A 22,610-nucleotide genomic window follows, 5' to 3' on the forward strand; every position below is an offset into this window, starting at 1 on the left:
TGCCTAGACGATGTACTTTGGGGGGACATGAAGTCATTCACGAATTCCTGTATCTCCCCAACTGTTCTGTGGCTTTGATGGGTGAGGACTTATTGGGAAAGCTACAGGCCAGATAACTTTCGACTCCCACAGCCAAACAACCCTGACTCTAAGAAAGCCAGGGGCAAAGGTCATGACTCTTAACGGTTCCCCAAGGGGAAGAATGACACCTCTACGGTCTTATAGAGAGGCCACACAGGGACCTGAGCTTCCCTTCAAACTACCTGGGGTATGGGCTGAAGACAATCCCCCCCCAGACTGGCCCAAAACATACCCCCAATAGTAGTAGAGCTAAAACCAAGGGTCAAACCTGCCCACTAAAAGCAATATTTCATTCCCCACAGAGCACAAATAGGGATCCAGAAACATCTAGAGACACTCCTGAAGTATGGAATCCTCCAACCCTGCCAGTCGTCTTGGAATACACCTCTCCTGCTGCTTCAAAAACCAGGGGCAGACGACTCCTGGCCAGTTCACAATCTATGAGAAATAAACCAGGCCACCATTACCCTGGCACCCAGTCATTCCTAAACCCTACACTCTCCTGGGCCTTATCCCCGCAGAGGTTGCCTTCTTTACACGTCTGTACCTCAAAGATGCCTCTTCTGCATCCGCCTGGCCCCTCCAAGCCAGCCAATCTCTGCCTTCCAATAGGAAAATCCAGAAAATGGTGACAAGGGCCAGCTAATCTGGACTAGATTGCCTCAAGTATTCAAAAATTCTCCAACTATCTTTGGCACCACATTAGCTTCTGATTTAAAAGCATTCCCAGCAGACTAGTATGGCTGTACACTGCTCCAATACGAAGATGACTTACTACTGGCCAGACAAGCTCAGGAAAATTGTATGGAAGGGACATGTCTGCTCCTCACCCTCCTATGGGAAGCTGGCTACAAAGTTTCAAGGAAAAAGGCCCAGATCTCTCAATAAAAAGTTAAATACCTTAGCTTCCACCTATTCCAAGGTCAATGTCAACTCAGCCCAGAGAGAAAGCAGGCTGTCTGCTCAATCCCAGTTCAAGAATTTCTCAGGGCTGCAGGTTTCTGTAGAATCCGGATATCCAACTTCTCCATTTTGGCAAAGCCTCTTTATGAAGCCACAAAGAGGGGAGAACGGGAACCAGGGCAACAAAAGGCCTTTGAAGAGATCAGGCGGGCCCTCACCAACGCGCCTAGCCTGGGACTCCCAGACACCTCCAAGCCTTGCTTCTTGTACGTGCATGAACGTACTGGTGTTGTGGTAGGGGTCTTAACTCAAATGCTGGGGTCATGGCATTGTCCAGTGGCATACCTTTCCAAGCAACTAGACTCTGTTGCCCAAGGATGGCCACTCTGCCTGCAGGCACTTGCAGCCACAGCTCTCTTAGTGTCAGAAGCTGATAAATTGACTATGGGACACACTTGGTACTGACATTAATGGAGTATAAGGGACAATGCTGGCCGACTAACACCCGGATGGTCAAATATCAGGGGATGTTATGTGAAAACCCACGCATTTACCTAGAAGTAGTGACGTTACTACCTGTCGGGCCAGATCAGCCAGATTATGATTGCGTTGAAGTCATGGATGAAGTACTCTCCAGTTGACCGGATTTAACAGACCAGCCCCTCAAAGCCCCAGATGATGAATATGTCACCGATGGCAGTAGCTTTGTAAAAAAGGGAGAATGCCTTGCTGGGTATTCTTTGTAAAAAAGGGACTTCCACAGAAAAGGCAGAACTGATTGCACTAACCCGAGCACTCCACCTGGCAGCAGGAATACATGTCAATACATAACTGACTCCAAATATGCCTTCGCCACCCTCCATGTACATGGGGCTCTATATAAAGAAAAGGGGCTACTCAACTCAGAACAAAAGGACATAAAATATGGAAAAGAAATCCTTAAACTCTTAGATGCTTTGTGGGCCCCGAGAAAGGTGGCAGTTATACACTGTTGGGGACATCAAGAGGGGACAATGGTCACTCGGGGAAACTTTACAGCAGATCGAAAAGCAACTCGCAGCCACCAAGGGGACAATGGAACCAGCGGCTCTGACCACCACACTGTTCCCTAGTCCATTGGCAAAATGGGACCCTAACTACTGATGACATGAAAACACTTGGTTTAAAACTGAAAATGGGAACTACCTCCTAAGAGGATGGCGGAAATTTGAAGATGGTCGAATAGCAATTCCTGAGGCCCTAGCCCCAGCCTTTGTCAAACAATTTCACCAGGAGACTTACATTGGCTGAACGGCTCTTGAGGCCACATTGGGCCAGCATTTCTACATCCCTTGGCTTTCCAGCATAGCCCGGGGAATATGCAAACAACGTGAAACGTGTGCCCAAAATGACCTGCATCAGGGACCTAGGGCCACCCCTGGAATACAGAGTATTGGAAGGGCCCTGATTGAAAATATAGTTATGGACTTCACTGAGCTTCCCTGAGTCCAAGGTTATAAATGCCTGCTGGTCTTTGTGTGTACATTCTCAGGCTGGGTAGAGGCCTTCCCTACTTGCGCAGAAAAAGCACCTGAAGTGGCCTGACTTCTCCTAAAGGAAATCATTCCCTGATTTGGAATCCCAATCACCATGGGATCTGATACTGGGCTGGCATGCATGGCTGAGGTGGTACAATTGGTGGCAAAGGGGTTGAAGCTCACCTGGAAGTAACACACGGTATATCATCCTCAGAGCTCCAGGAAAGTGGAGCAAATGAACCAAACTCTAAAATTACAGTTAAGTAAATAGTGTCAGGAGACCCACTTACACTGGGACCAACTGTTGCCAATTGCTCTGTTAAGGATTAGGTCCAGCCCTACTAAACGGACAGCATTTTCTCCGCTTATGAAATCCTTTATGGGCGTCTCCCTCCTCTCATTAAGGGTATAAGGGGGGACTTAAAGGAATTAGGAAACCTTACCCTGAGGCAACAGATGCAAGCACTAGGTTCCACCCTGGCCACCCTCCATCATTGGGTTAGGGAACGGTTACCTATAAGCCTAACCGTAGACAACAACCCCTTCAAACCTGGGGATGCTATATGGGTTAAAAAAAATGGGAATAGCCAGCCTTTAAAACCTCTTTGGAGGGACCCATTTACTGTTATTTTATTCACCCCTACTGCAGTAAAGGCGGCAGAAGTGGCTTCTTGGATTCACCACAGCAGAGTAAAACCAGCATCTCAAGACTAGGAATAGGTCCCTGATCCCTCAACACCATGCAAGCTGACCATCCCAAAGAAGCAAGCTGTAGCTCCAGAGACCCATGAGGACGACAGCCCTGCTTTAGTAACCCTGGAAGCTGACTCATCTATGTATGGCAGAAGCTTGAGGAATCGTCTACCACACGGGATAACAGACTGTTTTTGTCCCCCATTTCGGTTCTCTCACTGTGATTCACTGCCACCCCTTGAACCTGTTAGTTCAATCCTTGCCCTAATCTTTGCCATGGGGTTGGCAGAGACTGCTCCAGCCAACTGTAAATGTGGCGAAAGGTTCCTGATAGCTCTCTCTTTCCTCTTGTGGGTAGGATGCTTTGTTGTTATTGGTTGCCTCTGATATGGGCTCCCATTATTATTATTATCATTATTATTTTGGTCTTTTTAGGGCCATCCCCGAGGCATATGTAGGTTCCCAGACTAAGGGTCGAATCGGAGCTATAGCTACCAGCCTACACACAACCACAGCAATGCAGGATCCCAGCCGCATCTGCAACCTACACCACAGCTCACGGCAACGCCAGATCCTTAACCCCCTGAGCGAGGCCAGGGATCGAATCTATGTCCTCATGGATGCTAGTCGGGTTCACTAACCGCTGAGCCACAATGAGAACTCCTGGGCTCCCATTATTGACCCAAGTTCCCCAACTTGTCATCCATGCATCTGCACTACGTGACATGGCCAGGGTATCACAAAGCCTTTGCTTTACCACACCCATTTTGCTTGTCAGGGAAGAATCTTGGGGACATGCAACCACAACAGGACCACCTACTCCATCTGCCAGCAGGGGAATCAATACACTTGTTTCGACCCACAGTATTCCCCTACTAAGGAATGGTTAGAAATCCAACACTCCCGAGATTAGCCCTCCCAAGAAGTTCAGTTCATCAGTAGGGCCAAAATAACGAATCCCCACCTGCCTGTGTCAATGTTATTTGATGTCTGCAAGGCCACTGGCAACACCTGGTCACTTTACACTATACTATGTGGGGGACTACAGTGGGAATGAGAGTACTGCCTAAATGATTAATATATGTGCCCAGAATGTGGGGAAGACGCTTGCTACAAGCTTTGCCCATCCTGGAATAATGTTGCCTGGGCTACCTGGAAAAGCTGGGAAAATACGTGGAAACTCCCAGGCGATGATACAGCACTCCTCCAAAAGGGTACAGATGATTCCAACTGTAAATCGGGAGCCTGCAACCCCATTAATTTTACTATTCTGACCCAGGAGAATTATGATGGAAACAGGGTTACGGAGTCAGTATATGTACAGATGGATGAGGCAAGGATCCCAGAACCCAACTGTATTTTAAAAGGGTCACAATTCCGCTTCAAGCCTCAACTACTCAAGAAACCTCTCATTCCTTTTATGAGACAATAGAAAGGAGCCCTCCCCCCATCCCCGTCACAACAACAAAAACACTCTGTTTCTGGTCTTGACAGAAACTATAGCCCTGACTCTAAAGGCGTCCTCTTGCTATGCATGTGGAGGAACTAATATGGGAGATCAATGGCCTTGGGAGGCTAGAGAACTGGATCCTCATGAGCCCTACACAGAAACAAGATGCCCAGCTCTGACACTGGGATATGGCTTCTCAAAACCTCAGTCATAGGGAAGAATTGTCCTGCCTGATGGGGAGGACAGTTTAACACTACTGTTGGGAGCCTGATGTGCCCGGGCCAAAGATTCTATAATGCAACTGCTCAAAAGACCCAGTGGTGGGGATCCTCAAACCATCCTGAATCCAATCCTCACCCTTTGTCTAATTTCTCTCATCTCCAAAAGGCCTGGGATGAGACTGATACAAATACCGAATGGTGGGTCCCAGGAAGGCTACACTGGATATGCGGGAGGATAGCCTATACTGTACTTCCCCCATACTGGTCCTGTTTACTAGGGTCTGTTCGCCCATCCTTCTTCTTGCTCCCACTGGCCAGGGAAAAACACCTGGGGATTCAACTGTACGAGGGCAGAGGGACCCAAATGGAAACGACGTGCCTTACAGATTGGCAACTGGAAGGATGACAAGTGGCCCCCAGAACACAGTCCAATACTATGGCCCAGCCACCTGGGCAGAGGACAGGTCTTAAGGATACCATACTCCCATCTATATGTTAAACTGCATCAGCAGGTTATAGGAGGTTGTTAAAAATTTGTTTGGGAAACAGTTTTCAACTTTCGGGGGATTGGAAACCGCCACAAGTGTTGTGTTTTCAATTTGGGGGGCTTGCCTCATCTCCTACCCTGCCTACCGCCCCTAGTTATGAGGTCTTTCTCCAGCCTCATTGAGGCCATGGTCAAAAAAAAAAAAAAAAAAGTCCACACATATAATGAGGTTATAAAAATATAAACCCCTAAACCAAAGGGGGCTCCGAGCATCAAAGGGAGGAATGCGGTAGGTAGCCCTCCCAGAATGAAGGGAAGGCAATGTGTGCAACCAGCATCTGTGCGTGCTTGCGCAACTCTGTGGCAGGATGACATAATTGGTACCCCTGAGCGCAGTCTCAATTATATAACATGAACATGTTACATATGGCAATTTACAGAATGTGTGTTACCTTATAAGGGAGACAAAGGGACCAAGATGTAGCGGGAAAACTAGCAGAGGTATATAAGGCAACGTCCTGCTGCTTTCAGGGCTCAGCCTTTGGATACAAAAGGCACGAATAAATACTGCTTCCTGGAAATAAGTCTCGGTGTCCCTCCTCTCTGTGTGTAAGTCCTACGACATATCACTTTCAGTAAACTATTTCATTTTTTTATTTTTTGTCTTTTTAGGGCTGCACCCACGGCATGTGGAGGGTCCCAGAATAGGGGTCCTATCAGAGCTGTAGCCTCTGGCCTACACCAGAGCCACAGCAATGTGGGAACCAAGCCGTGTCTGCGACCTACACCACAGCTCAACACTGAATCCTTAACCCACTGAGCAAGGCCAGGAATCCAACCCATGTCCTCATGGATGCTAGTTGGGCTCATTAACCACTGAGCCATGACGGGAACTCCAGTAAACTATTTTAATTGTTACCAATTTATTCATCAGCAAAGCCTCTTCTAGTCGTAAAATTTTATGACATAAGAACAAAGAAGTGGACAAAAGTTACAAAAGGCAAAAATGTGGTAGGCAGAAAATTCTTAATGTCTTGGTTTTTTTCTAAGTTACTAAATATTTTATACATGACACTAAAAAGAAAGCTTTGAAACAGATATTATATAAAAAAGCATCACATTAAGCAATTATCTGAATACTATAAAAGCTGTAACTAAGAAGGCATATAAAATTGAAGCTAAAAACTCTGGCTATATGTAACAAAATGCTATTCTCAAAAGAGACCTAATAGAGGAAAATGTTCTTTCATCATTAGCAACATTCCAACTTCTTATAAGCTTGGGAAAACAACTGGTCATTCGGAGAATATTACTTTATTAATAGGTTAAATTTCCCTAAACCGTGATATTGTTGTCTTCAGTATAAAATAAAATGGTTACATTTTCATTTAATTAGATCATTAAAAGTTACATGCTAAGAATGAATAATTATGAATAGCTGAACAAACACTTTTGCTTTGTTTTAATGGTTCCATCTGAATCACAGGTAACTTGTCAATTACTAATTAATACCCTTTGATATCTTGGAATATAAGACGGCAATTTTCTATATACTATCAAATTCAATAGAATGCAGAGAAAATGTCATACTTCCTAGGCTATTTCCTATTTGAAAAAAAAAGCACTTAAAAGTTTAATTCGCATGGAAAATATGCTCTAAGATTTTGCATGTACATATTTAAACAGTTCCTTTTTCTGCTCTCACCCACTTTCATTAAACATCCATGAAAGTAAATAAATCTATGATATACAGTTTTCTGTCATAACTTATGTGGCTATTTCTGCTAATCTTTTCCAGAATATTCAGAATCAGTTAATTCAGTAAATGTACTGTTTTTCTATAACTGTTAAAATTCAGATTTGAGAAAATCAAAGCCTTATTGTTTACCTATAGAATACATAAAAGGATTTTCTAAAAAATCAAACAAAAAAAGGTGACTTCTACACAGGGAAACCACTGATTAAGTCCGGTGTTTGACTACTTACAAATTTCCTTTTGGGAAAAAAACATGTAATAGGCTTCAAATACATGGGAAACCCCGTGAAAGACATATATTAAAATAAATAAACATGCTAGAAAGGTGATGATTTTTCAAGTAAATATGACAGCCCCATTAACATGCAACACACGATTTTCTGCAAAAAAGAAAACCTAAGATGAAATAGATGCTTTATATAAAATATTTACATATACAATGCACAAAACCCACTACGGTTAGTAACCTTTATGGCTTTGAAGAACTAGATATTTACATATCTTTCTTTTCTGCATGTGCGTGTGCGTATGTGTGTTTTGTATATATTTTTAACAGTTGACAGCTGTTTTAGAGCATACAGAGATGCCAAGCTGAATGAGGGTCTTGATTACTTCAAGATTAGCTATCTAAAGTTTCTATTCATTTTAAGTGTTGTTAGTTGGAAGAGTCATTAGTCACTTCCTTGTCTCATAGAACATCAGCATACATTTACATTGTTAATGAACATTTGGGGTAAATGAATTAATGGCACTTTTAAACATCAATTCAGTCCTAATAACTTTGTATGTCATAGAAACGTTGGCTAGGATATAAACGAAAAGCCTTTTCACTAAAGGTAACTACTCATCCCTGCAAACAATAAAGGAGAAAATTAATTTAAAATGTTTTTTAACCTTTAAAAAAAAAGAACCTCAGGATTTAATGAACTGGTCCAAAGGGAAAAAAAATGCACTTAAGGGGGAAAAAAAAGCAAAAACAAAAAATCTATGTTTTAAAATAAGTACATAAATCAAAAAATTTTGGTGAAAATATTTTATATACTTGTAACACAAAAATACATTCACTTTTAAAATATTCACTTATAGAAGTGCCTGCAGAAAATTTTCACTTATTTAATCATGAGTACTTCTTATATAGGTTTTTTGTTTTGTTTTTGTTTTATTTTTTAGTGCCGCACCTGCAGCGTATGGAAGTGACCAAGTTAGAGGCCGAACTGGAGCTACAGCTGCCAGCCTACACCACATTTCACAGCAAAGCAGGATCAGAGCCATGTCTGCAACCTATACTCAAGGCAATGCCGGATCCTTAACCCACTGAGCAAGGCCACAGATGAAACCCAGGTCCTCATACCAGTCAGGTTCACTACTGTTGAGTCACAATGGGAACTCCTCTTATAGATATTACATTTAAGAAAAAATATCTCTAGGGAAGGTTGTTATCAGTCTTACCACTGAAATTCTTTAAATGCTAAAACAAACTGGATGCTAGTATTATCAAAACCTTAAACAGTAGTCTAAATAAAAGGAAATATAAAAGTAAAAATAAAACCACAAAAATAAGTTGTATACTATTTTCATTAAAAATAATGGCATTTGTAGGATGTGGAAGGTATTAAAGATGCACAGAAAACATAAACATATTGCATAAACTCAAGAGCTTGCATACTAAAGAAATAGCTATTTTAAGGAATCAAGTAACTTCTTAAATTCCCCAAACACAAGTTAATGGCAGACCTTTATATCAAAATAGAAATATATAAAACATATGTGAATAACTTTGCGTAATGATGATTTGTTAAAATAGATCTTATAATCATGATATATATATTTAATGAGTGAAACTTTATCAAATATTTAGTTCATTAGTTGAAATAAGGATAAGGTTTCAAGAATTCTCACAGTCATTGTTTCCTTCCAAGATACTATGCTATTACTGATACTGAGACAATAATACAAAGCTTTGATACATACACATTTAATACATTTTTATAGGTTAGACCCCCAAAATTTTAATGAATAGATCTTTATAAGTACAACACAAATTTCAATTATTAAAAAACACATCAAGCAATTATTTTATTCTGTAATAATCTCAACTTCCTGAAGGGGGGAAAAAAATCCCTGCAAAAATCAACACTAAAAGCTTAGCCTTCTTCTTTATTTTATTTTATTTTATTTTTTTTTTGTCTTTTTGCTATTTCTTTGGGCCACTCCCGCGGCATATGGAGGTTCCCAGGCTAGGGGTCGAATCTGAGCTGTAGCCACCGACCTACACCACAGCCACAGCGACGCGGGATCCGAGCCGCGTCTGCAAACTACACCACAGCTTACGGCAATGCCGGATTGTTAACCCACTGAGCAAGGGCAGGGACCGAACCCACAACCTCATGGTTCCTAGTCAGATTCGTTAACCACTGCGCCACGATGGGAACTACTAAAAGCTTAGCCTTCTTTAAAAGATGTTTGACAAAGGTCATTCTGCATTTAAACATTCTTATGCTGAAGCAATAAACTATTTACGATTTTTTTAAAAAATGAATGACAGTGCATTAAACATTTGGCTATGGCTAATGCATCTGTCTATAATCAAAAGTTGATATTTTGTGGTATTCATCATGTCTCAGCACTCTATATCTATCCAAAGAAATGTTCTTAAAGCTGCCCTGCTCTTCAAAGCAAGCAGGGCTAACTGGAATCCCTCTGCCAGGCTTCCTAGTGACCTCAGAAAGTATCTGCATACAAAACTCACCTCCAGGCTTGTTTAAGTAGCTAGACAAAGGATCAATGCCCACTTCTTGTTCTTCTGGCTGCAGAGGATGTCTAGTTTCAGATAAGGAATGATACATTTTGAGAACTGGACACTGTCACCAAAAGTGACTACCTGGGAGATGAAAAATATGGAGAAAAATGATGAATATTTTTCTTTCTGCTGTGACTGGGAATAAATGCAAAACCAAAATGATTAAGAGAGCATTACAAACATCAACAAGTTTTCCACTGGCTCCAGGGACTGTTACTACACATTGGTAGACATATGCAAAGGAGTGAAAGAGTGGCACAAAATTCCTGTTTCAACAATTTCTCCCTAATCTGAACTTCATCGGTAACCTTTAACTCAATGTTCAATTTCATTTATTTTCAATAAATTTCTGCACAAAAACTTGAACTGTAAGTTAAATTATTGGCACATTTAGAATATCCCTCATTTTACTGCCAAAATAATACACATTTATAATCTGAACTTTCAAAATATAGAAAATAGACCAAACTAAAATCACCCATAATTGTATTAGTTTAAAAAACCACTGTAAACACTTCAGTTTATCATATGTATTCTTTCTGTCTTTGTTCTGGGTATTTAAAATACATATAGCTTTAATGTGATCCATCATGCTAAATATACTGATTATATAAATTAATTATCAAGAGTATTTCCTTTCCCATTAAAAAAGTCGATATTATAACTTCTAATGGATCCCTGGTATTCTTTTAGGTAGCTATAACAATTGATGCAATCAATTCCTTATTAGTAGACAATTAGGATATTTTCAGTTGCTCAAAACTATAAAACAGCTTCACAATGAATATCTTTCAGTGATACCTCTGTGTTGTATCCATGATTATTTCCTTAGGATAAATTCCTATAAGCATAATTGCTGGGCTAAAAACATGTATTTAAAAAAAAAATAAGCTTTTGTGAGACGTTTTGGCACATTATGCTCTAGAAAGATATATATATATATAATAGAAAAGTTCATTTCCCCTGGACCCTCATCAACAGTGGGAATGAGTAATTCCTTGGGTTGTTTTGTTTTGTTTTTGTTTTTGTTGGACTCATATGATATTCAAATTTTATATTGCATTTGCTTGAAAACTAGTGAAATTACTGAAGACTTCCTATGTTTTCTCTGACATTTGTTATTGTCTTTTGTGGATGGAGCTTATTATTATGATTGTCTTCACGATCTGTAAGCATGGTTTAAATATTAAGGATATTAAACCTTTGTCATGTGCCATTTTTCTCAGAGTGTGTCTGTTTTCAAATTATATATAGTTTTTGTGGACACAGTAACTTTTTTTTTAATTTTTATGTACCCAAATATACCTATATCTCCTTTATGGATTTTGCCTCTTGCATTACGTTTAGAAGGGCAAGATTATATAATCACCTATGTCTTTTTTTGTCATGTTAAATGTTTCCTCTCTAGATTCTCATTTCTATAAATAATTCCAATTTTAAGGTTTTTTTTTTTTTTTAGAAATAACAATTTTTTTTTTTTTTGGTCTTTTTTTTGCCATTTCTTGGGCCACTCCTGCGGCATATGGAGGTTCCCAGGCTAGGGGTTGAATCGGAGCTGTAGCCGCCAGCCTACGCCAGAGCCACAGCAACGCAGGATCCGAGCCGCGTCTGCAACCTACACCACAGCTCAAGGCAACGCTGGATCGTTAACCCACTGAGCAAGGGCAGGGACCGAACCTACAACCTCATGGTTCCTAGTCGGATTCGTTAACCACTGCGCCACGACAAGAACTCCGAAATTACATTTTTTTTTTTAACTTCCAAGCGGTCCTAACTACTTATAATTTTTTTATGTACATAAAGTACAAATGACCTTCTGAAATCAGAATCTTTCAAAAAACAGACTGGGTTCACTAATTTTCATCCAAAATAATATAAGTAACATATTATTTTCAATTTCAAGAGCGGGGGACATGATAGGAAGAGGAAATGTGGAATGCTAAACTGGAAAAGCAAGTCCAAGCAAAATGAGTATGTAATTTTACAGGATACAGTCTCCACTTCCAGAGAAAAATTCCAGAAGTCCATGAACACACAAATCCTTGACCAATATTTTCCCAACACATAATGCTCCTTTATTTTACTTTCTTTCTAAAACTCTCACTTTGTAAAATCACTGTGGAATATTATCTGATTTTTATCAGAACCCTCTAACTCTCAGCCACTTCACTCATGGTCAGATGTTAACAAATCCTTTCCCACTGGAATTACAGTTAAAACAAAAGAGGCAGAGGGTTAGGAAAAACCAACACTTGGGAAAGCAGAACTTTTGTTTCCAATGGACAGTAAGAATTTGTAAAGCCATAAATCCTAAATCCATAAATCTGAAATTGTCAGTTCTTACTTCTTATAAGTACAAATCAATTAACACACATGGAACGCTAACCACAGAGATGGAACTCTGGGGAATCTAATTTGGTAGAAGATAGCAAAATAAAGATAATTATACTACAACAGAGAATCTGATAAATACTACTGATCAGATGAATGAGCAGATTAAAACATAAAATCCTTTACTATGGAGAAGTAAGGATCACCAAACTTAAATACCTAATGGGGTCAGGCAAAAAAGCATTATTAATTGCAGTTAACATCTATTGAGCAATAAATATGTGATAAAAACTACTCTAAAACACTTCATGTACACTCATCATTTCATCCTAACAACCCATCATCATTTTCATTTTACCAAACAGAAAACGGAGGTACAGAGAGATTAAGGAATGTGTTTACAGTCACACAACTAGTTAGGTGTCAAAGCCAGACTCTGACCCCACCCCATATGGCTCGAGAACTCATCCACCACTACAAAACTACACCTAGCTCTCTGTAAGTCAATGAAACAGAGAGACAAGGCATAAAACAAGGGTGTGTAAGAGGACAGGGTCTGTGAATTATAACATCCTTTTCTCTGCATCAACATTTTCAATAAAAGCTAGCAATCTGAGAATTTTTATGTGAAATCTTTATTATAAGTGTTGGCCTCAAAACAAAGAGCAAAACAAACAAAAAACACTGTGGAACCAAAGGAACACATGACAAAAGTGTATTTGGCCATGGACAATTATTTTAATGTAAAATTCAAATACTCTATACATTCTGCCATACCCTTTAAAAACACAAGCTAAATGTTGAAAATGAGTATTGCAAGTTATCTGCGAGATTTCCTTAAAATTTCTTTAATATCTTATATATGTTTTCATATTATTACTTTATTTTCTCTTTTTGCAGTATATATTTCCAGTATTAAACTTCATATGCCTAAAATATACAATGGGATTTTCTATGATTCAAAAATTATGAGAAATAAAGTGATACCAAAGTATATTTCAAAAAGAAACATCAAAAAAAAACCCTTTCTACAGCTAAAATACTCTATAACATGATGATATTCAAATATTCATTCAAGATGCTCAAAGATACTTAAAGTCCCTTGAACTCCGTAGAGAAGTTAAGTTCAAGTCATTCACTGATTTTAGTTTCAGTAATAACTCTTTAGAATTTAGACCTCTATGGTAGCACCCAGTAACCAGAATACAAAACTTACCAAATATACCAGTCTACAATTGTTGTATAAAATCAGCCACCTACTATATTCTAATTTATTATGCCTATAGATTGAAACTGAGTCACTGAAATGCTTTTATAGTGATTGTTTGTTCTAGTTCTGCGAAAAATGTCATGGGTAATTTGAAAGCAATTGCACTGAATATGTAGATTGCTTTGGGTAGTACGGCCATTTTTACAATATTAATTTTTCCAACATAGGAGCATGGAATATCTTTCCATTTCTTTACATCTTCTTTAATTTCCTTGATTAATGTGTTATAGTTCTTGGCATATAAGTCCTTTACCTTCTTGTTCAGGTGTATGCCCAGGTATTTGATTTTTTGGGGTGCAATTTTAAAAGGTATTGTATTTTTGTATTCCTTTTCTAATATTTCATTGTTAGTATACAGAAATGCGACTGATTTCTGAGTGTTAATCATATCCTGCTACTTTGCTGAATTTGTTGATCAGTTCAAGTAGTTTTTGGGTTGAGTCCTTAGAATTTTCTATATACAGTTATCATGTCATCTGCATACAGTGACAGTTTTACCTCCTCTCTTCTAATTTGGAGGCCTTTTATTTCTTTTGTTTGTCTGGCTGCTGTGGCTAGGACTTCCAATACTATGTTGAATAACAGTGGAAAGAGTGGGCATCCTTGCCTTGTTCCAGATTTGAGTGGGAAGGCTTTCGGCTTTTCTCCATTGAGTATTATATTTGCTGTGAGTTTGTCGTAAATGGCTTTTATTATGTTAAGATATGTTCCCTTTATACACTTTGGCAAGAGGGTTTTTTATTTGTTTGTTTTAAATACAAAGGGCTAGTTTAGCTTTTTAGCATACTTAAACTTTGTTGCTTATGGCAATTGTGATTAACTTATGGCAATTGTGATTACCTTATAAAATCACAACATAATGTTGCTTTCAAATGTAAATTAATTTTCTTAAGTCATTCTTACAAAATGATTAGCCAGTGGAGACCTGCTGTAGATCTTAGAGAACTCTACCCAATATTTCTGTGATAACCTATACGGGAAAAGAATCTGAAAAAGAATGGATGTGTGTATACGTACAACTGAATCACTTTGCTATACAAGAGACACTATCACAACACTGTAACTCAACTATACTTCAATAAAATTAAAAAAAAAAGTTTTCCAGTTTGTGTTTTACGACTACAACAACCACCAAAAGTATAAGACCACTACCAAGCAGGACAGGAAAGAGTCTTAAACAAATATGTATTTATTTTAATAACTAGTATGAATAAATTTTGTACCATAAATATCAGACTATAAGAAAATATTTACAAAAATTCAAATAAAGAAGTTAAGGGAAATTTTTTTGGTCTGAAGATTTTAAGATAATTAATATAATTGATGGATTTCAGTTTTCCTAAATAATACCAACCTGTCTCTAGAATTTCCCTGACTGACAAAAACAGTAAAGAATCAAAATAAATAAATAAAGGCAGTCTTATTTTCTCTAATTCAGAAAGCACAGCAATATTCCTTCTAAGACTTGAGAAAGGAGGTATACCTTCTTGGCTATACTTATTATAAATAACACTTAAATTTCCTGCTTCACATGAGCTTAAAATTCACAAAATTCAAAATCAGTTGTGCAATATGGTCTTTTTTGCTGCCATCCTGGTCACAGAAAGTGATACATTAGGCTGAACCGGCCATTTAAAATCCAAGACTAACTTAAGGACATTGTCTTATTCTTGGCAATATTAAATCTTAAGATAAAAATCTGTCTAAAAGAAGGGAAGTCTCATGAAAAATAGTTAATATCTATTAACTAGAAAGGGTGGAAAATAGTTAATATCTAAGGAAAGGGTAAGAGTTTAGTACTAAAGCTTGGAAGACAGTTTTAAAGTATCAAGTTTCAAAATAAGGTATCTCCATGTAAACTAAGGCAATACAAGCAGTCTTTAAGTGAAAATTTCATATTATGAGCATTGTATACAGACAAAACAACAGGTCAGTTAAACAAAATTCTCTCTTTCAAAATGGCATCATATAAACCAAAGCTCTAGAAAAATGTTTATTCCCTCTGAATCTGAAGTTCTATGTATTTAAGCTTATAGTCATTCTTTCACTGTTTCTAATACATAAGCATAGAATTAGCATTCTGAATTGTGGCTTCTGAAGACATCCATATTCCAAAAAGCTCATATAAGCATATTTCATTCATTTAAATTCTTGACTGATGGTAAACTTAGAAATCAAACACTGAAATGACAGAGTAATATTACTTTATATAAAGATACCTCCTATAAGAAAAGTGTATCAAAGAGCTTAAATGAACAATTTCCAGAGCACAATTACAAAAAGAGGAGAAAATACAGCATGAATGAGTGTCTGTTAAAGATAGCACGCATTTACCAGGAAGGGTATACAACCTAAAATATGACATCTTGCTTATAAAAGCAAGAAACTATATTTTCTATAGTTATATAAAAGCTATATTCTTATAATTAAGAAGTAATGGAACATTATTTATAGAACTGGCAAAAAAGAACCTGTTTATTTAGAAATATTTTATCTACAGGTAATTTGATGGTCAGGAACAATGATGTTTTAGAGTCTTAATTATAACAAAGAGAAGGAAGTAGTAAAGGAAGAAAAGAAAGAGAAGTGAGAAAGAAATCAAAGAGAAAGGATGAAGCTCCATTTTTAAATTCTGTCAGTCTTTAATGTAAAAGTGCTACATTGGACTTTAAGTTAATTAAGTATTAAAATCAATCATCTATAAGTCTTAATATTTAATATTGGTTAGACTGTATATCAAAGTAGTTTTATTATTTATTTACTCCAAACCTTTCCAGAATACTTCATCTAACAACAGGGGGTCTGTTCCTCACAAGACAAATGCATTTACAATGCCAAATAAATTATATATAAAAGCATTTGTCTTAATACATGTCATTCAATATTAAATATCACCCATTGGTAAAACCCTGAAACCCTAATTCATTTTTACCAACCACATAATTGTATTATTCAAGTGTTGTCTACTAAACAGATATAGGACCATAATAAGGGTCTACATACTAAGAACAATAATCAAATTAAAACAGATTTAGTCCTTATAACTTCCAGGCTATTAGAATAAAAATTTTAGGGTCAACAATCCACTATAAAATACTATATTCATAAATGATATACATAACCAGAAACATGTAGAATATATGGAAAGTTCACAGGTGGACTTAGATATTTTATATTACAAGATAGGAATATGTTTGGCTTTCAATATCCAAGTGCTATAAAGTAATAGGAAGTGGCAGTTGTGACCATATAAACCAAGAAAAAAATTGAGCATTATAAAGAGTTAATGTGGCCTGACAAAAAGCTCTCCACAGCGTGTCCTCATATGGTTTGAGTTCTCTTGAACACATTCTCAAAATGCAAAGACTGGGAAAGCAGCTCATCAGCCTAGTGACCATACCTGTGTTATCATACAGCCTTCACTGGTTACTGCTTTATTTTATATGCACAGACACCACCTATGGCCATTAAACTACTCAGTCAGGTTTTCATAAAATCAAGAGAACTGTAAGTCCACACTTAGGAGTTCAGGAAGAATGAGCAATATTGAAAAGATAAAAGAGTCATAATAACTTGGTCAATTATATTAAACAGATGATGACACTAGGAACAAGGAAAAGAAAAAAATGGCCACTCTTTGCATAAGCATCAAATAAAACCAAACATTTTTATTAAAAAAACAAACAAAAAACTTCCCTTTGGTGCAAGCCGTGCCAAGTAACGTCACTGAGGGAGGAAGGCCAGCAGCTAAGAACCATCACCTGATCCTCTCTGGCCCAAGTGGCTTACCTAAAAACATTTATACGCTCCTTCCTCTACAGTTTCATTCATACCTCTTTCCCTCCTGATGAGGCCTTTCCAATTCACTTTTCTAAATCCTAGACATAACTGGAACACCCCACTTTTCCTCTGTGGATCAATGCAGAAGTAATTCCTCGCTGTTCTGCCATAGCAGTATTTCCCTAAAGTGATGGACCATCATGGGAGCCTGCAGGACAATATTAAGCAATAAATGTTCGTGGTCAGAATAGGAAGAACTAAGTTTGTTCCACCTTTTGGTCAACAGCATTAGCATGGATTTTTCTTACATAGAGATGGCATGTAATGGGAGATTTCAGTAGAAAGTAAAAATTTTTTATTCAAGGTTTTGCTTCCCCTCTGTAGTGTGACCATTCCTAACACCGTAATTGTAGCTTCCATCTCTCACTTCAACTCCTGCAATACTGTCCCCTAACTGGTCTCCCAGCTTCCATTTTTTCTTGCTGTTGTCAACACTGTTGATTGCCTTTCCAACAATATTCAAATTTTGTTTGGGCCATGGGCTCCTGCAGAGGTACCCAAGGGGTAAGCTAAAATTGGTCTAAGCCAATCACGATGGTCCCATTTCCTGTGCCAGACTAGCTGGGATGAGCCATTCGATGTGAATGGAAGGTACCCAAGGGCTTCTAGAGGCTTTTCTCTCAATTACAAAGATGTACACTCTTAATTGCAATGGATTAACCAACCTAGATTCACCCTACCTCTAACCACCTTGCCATAGGTAATAACAGAATCCTTATTGTATAACCCAGTTGAGATTTCCTGTTACTGCCAGATTTCACAGCCTAACATACCCACCTCCTACAATCTATTACCACACAACATCCAAGGTAATTTTTTCCACTATACAACGTTTCCCAACATACTTAACATAAAAGCCAAATTCTCTTCAAGAGGTCTTGAATCCAAGCCCATACCTAACCCTCTGACCCCACTCTTCCCACCATCAGGAGGCGCTAGCCACATAGGACTTCTTTCTATTCCTCATTTCCTCTGTGGGACACTCTACCCCTTAACATCATTTACGTACCTGCCCAAATTCATATCAGCACAGAAAGCTTCTCCCAGAGCATATTTAATCCACTGACAAATCTTGTTGGTCCTACCTTCAAAATAAAATCAAGAACTGGGCCATTCTGTACCACAATCACCCCGATCCAGGTCACTGCCAACCTAGGTATGGACTATTTAATTTCTTCCAATAGGTCTCCCTGTTCCCAGCCAGGCCATCCATTTACTCATGGCAGCCTGAGCGGACCCATCTAAAATTTAACTCAGCACATGGCTCACTTCTGCTCAAAACTTTACACTAGTTTCTCATCTTTCTCAGAATAAAATAAAAAACCTTCACAGGACTCTACAGGATCTTGTCCCCAGCTACTGCTTTGATCTTTTTTATCCTACAGTTTTCTGCGCCCTTCAGTCCCAATGGCCTCTTTATAGTTCCTCTTGTGTGCTAATAAGCAAGCTTGCCACCAGGGGCCTTTGTACTTTCCTCAGCTGCAAATACTTCCTTCAGATATTCCTACTCAGAGATGGCTCTCCCCCACCTTTCAAAGTCCAGGGTCAAATGTCACCTTACTTATTAGTTCATCAAGGGTCACAGGGCCACACTCAGCACATACCCTCCCATTACTTACAGCATTTATCACTACCTACTAAAACTTAATTGCATTTTGTTTACTATGCATCATGCCCTATTATAAATTCTATGAATGCAAAGGCTTTACCTTTTTATTCACTTCTATATCTCCTCTATCTGGAAGGCACCCTTTTTTTTTTTTTTTTAAATGGCATTCCTAATGATAGCTTGAAAGAATCCAATAAAGTATAATAGAGAAACCTAACTGAATCCAAGTTAGTTATTAACTGATATTAGTTTTTCAAGAATACCTAGGTATATGTTAGAGATGTATATTAGCACAAAATTAAAGAATTAGAATTAAAAATATTTGAGATGACAGGTCCCATAAAACAGACCAGACACTACAAAGATCCCCTAATAATAATTACGCTCAAGAGACAAGGACTGGTCCCTCTCAATGAGAGTTAGTATTAGACCCTGGGCCTTCCCTTGGGGAGAGCCTGTGGAAGCTGAACAAACACCTGGTCTGTGGTGCTGCTCAGTGCCTGCTCAGGAACACGGGGTGGGAAAAGAGAGCCCAAGTTCTTTGTAGACCAAGAGGCTCTCAGATGGCCACTCCTCCCACAGACACCACATCTGCACTCACCATACTCTAAAGAGGTCAGCTGTTATCCTTAACCTCACCCATTTGTTAGAAATCCTCCCCTTTCTCCAAGCAGTCAAGGAAGACAAAAAAGGGTGAGAAATCTGGGAATTTTACCCAACCTGTGTTCTGTGCTCTGTGAGTCAAGCCTATCCACTTACATAAAAAAATAATCCACATCTTTTCAGGGCTGGAAGCAGAGGTTAGCTTCTAAATATACTAGTATAAGGGTGAGAACTGTCCTAAGCCCTTGCATTTCAAATGTAATTGCTTAGATTTTGAGAAATTTCTTTCTTTTTTTTTTTTTTTTTTTTTTGTCTTTTTGCCATTTCTTGGGCCGCTTCAGCGGCATATGGAAGTTCCAGGGCTAGGGGTCTAATCGGAGCTACAGCTGCCAGCCTATGCCAGAGCCACAGCAACGCAGGATCCGAGCTGTGTCTGCGACCTACACAGACAACTCCGGCAACGCCGGAACCTTAACCCACTGAGCAAGGGCAGGGACCGAACCGGCAACCTCATGGTTCCTAGCTGAACTCGTTAACCACTGCGCCACGACGAGAACTCCTAAATACGTGGTCTTTTTTTTTTTTTTTTTTTTTTTTTTGTCTTTTTGGATTTTGAGAAATTTCTGAGAAACTAGAAACACATTATTAATTGTTATGTAACAGCAAGCTTTACAAAGTTAACCATACTATTAATAAATAATAAAAGGACTGTATACAGGCCAATAATGAGAATATGTCATAAATCCATGAATCATGACTCCATGACTATATTAATCAAATCAATGAATTCATGAAAAAGGTTATCCACTGGAATTTCCAAGTTTCCCTACATAAATTTTTAAAAATGGAACAGTATTTCAATGATAAAAGTAGAGTCTGAAAGCATTTTAAATAACATCTGATTTATATATGATATCTAGTATATGATATCTAGTGGCTAATCTTTTAAGGCAATTTTATTAAAAAATATGCATACACATACACACAAAGAAGGTATGTTATAAAACTCCATATCTACTCTTGTTTTGAAAGACGTCTTTATTTTTCTTTAATTACCTACTTTCTCTTTAGCTAAATTCTAGCTAGAAGGTGGCATTTTGTAATGAAAGACAAATTTCATCTATTTTGTCAATGTTCCTTCCCCCAATGTGTCTCAAATGCCCATTTGCTTTTGGGTATAACTTCACTCTAACACTATTCTTTAGTATAATTATTGGTTTTCCACTAACCTCTAGCTCATAACTAACATGAGAATTTAAATAAGATCATATGTGGGAATATATATAAAAAACTACAGTGGGACCAAAGTTCTTTGTTGTAGTTTACTGACAATAATAACCAATATTAAAACATTTTATAAGATACAGATAGCAGATGTGTGACCAACTGAGTACATCTTTTTAAGGTTATATTGATACCTTAACTAAATAAAAGTGATGCAGATTGTAACCAGAGAGTAGGAATTAACTAGAAGGGGAGGAAGGGCATTCTTGGCAGAGGAAACATCCTGTGCAAGGGCTAGGGAAGGGAGAACTTGCATGTGCGATACAGAATCTTAAGGAGCCAGGTTCAGCTTGGTTGATAATCAGGCTTAGGAAGTAGACAGAGTCTACATTAGGCATAACTTAGGGACCACACCTAAGATCCTGAGTTGTTTCCTAAGGGTAGGGGAAGCCACTAAATAGCTTCAGGTAACAGGAAGGAACAAGGGCTACAGCTTCTCCACACTTAACTCTTTCTTCAGCTATACCATACTGTATGCCTCAAAACTCCCATACATGGGACAACTCTCCCTGGCATTACTTGCCTCACCTTATTTGCCTAACTACCTGCTAACCTGTCCTCAAGATTCAGCTCAAAATTTCACATTGCTGCCCTTAATCTGTTTCAGATGCCCATTCACCCTATATATAATTTCCACTAACATGAACTGTTCCTTAGCAAAATGGTTGGTTTTCCACTATCCTCTACTCTTTCTAAGGAGAGAGGACATCTTTTATTCATCTATGCTCCAAGGCATTAATGTACAATAGTAATTAATATACAAGTACTTCCAAAAATCATTTATTCAATGATCAATAAAACCCAAGACACAATTGAGTATAATTCCCAGATATAAGGATTGAGTTATATTTGTTCCCCCATAAAAGCATACAAATTAAAATGATTTTAAAAAGCCTTGGAGTATGTCATAGGAAGAAATATTGCCTTAGATTACATTGAGCTACAAGAGCTGAGCTATACTCCATACTATTTAATATGACCTACAACACTCATTTAACAAATATATATTGAACATACTAGGGGCCAAGTGCTATAGCAATGATCCTTATAGTAAATGCAAATTCAATAAGAAGTGAGCTTAATTGTATATACTACTTCATGAAAATTATCACTCTGATACTATATGTTACAAGAGCATTGAAATGTAATATTCACTTTCAATCATAACTCTGGACACATCAGATAACAAAGTCTAGATTACTCAGAATGTTTTCTCTTTCACAAAGTCAAAAGCCTTTTTGAAATGTCAGCCCTGAACATCATAAAATTATACAGAATGATGAGGAACCAAGCTTATAGTGCATATAAATATGAGAGCATATTAGACTGCATTTAATTACCAGTTCAAACAACAACCTGATCTAACCTTTGACAAGTAAAATAAATGTTCTGAATAATTTAACGAAAGCAAACATTTGCTGTTAATGCTGCTAATTATAGTACAAGCTGGAAAAAAGAAAGGGAAGAGAAATGATGAAGAGAAGAGAAGAGAAGGGGAGATGGAATTATTTTAATTAAGGTTGAAATCTGCAACTGTTTATTGAAACATGAATTTTTTCAATGAATTCAATTCACATAAAAGGGCAAACTATGTTGAGCAAAGTTGCTTTTATAAATACTCAGCTAAAGTAACATTTCATTAGAAAGCTCATTCTTTCAGTAAGTAGAATCACCAGATATCATGGGGACAAGGAAAGCCAGTTACAGATGAATTAGGGTGTAATTGTACCCCTTCATTAAAGGGACTCAAAGTTTAATGAGAAAA

At 38.0% G+C, this 22,610-nt stretch overlaps 1 protein-coding gene across 7 annotated transcripts in view; it reads right to left on the minus strand.

The window, feature by feature from the left end:
* TBC1D5 (TBC1 domain family member 5) overlaps window positions 1–22,610 on the minus strand; it is a 546,905-nt gene that overhangs the window by 339,100 nt on the left and 185,195 nt on the right. For all 7 annotated transcript variants that reach the window (XM_021069681.1, XM_021069680.1, XM_021069682.1 and 4 more), the window contains one exon: window positions 9,858–9,989. In XM_021069681.1, the coding sequence (XP_020925340.1) occupies window positions 9,858–9,954 (97 nt within the window). In that variant the 5' untranslated portion in view covers window positions 9,955–9,989. The remainder of the gene's footprint in view (window positions 1–9,857; window positions 9,990–22,610) is intronic.

The sequence above is a fragment of the Sus scrofa genome, chromosome 13, assembly GCF_000003025.6.
Source record: "Sus scrofa isolate TJ Tabasco breed Duroc chromosome 13, Sscrofa11.1, whole genome shotgun sequence".
Classification (NCBI taxonomy): domain Eukaryota; kingdom Metazoa; phylum Chordata; class Mammalia; order Artiodactyla; family Suidae; genus Sus; species Sus scrofa.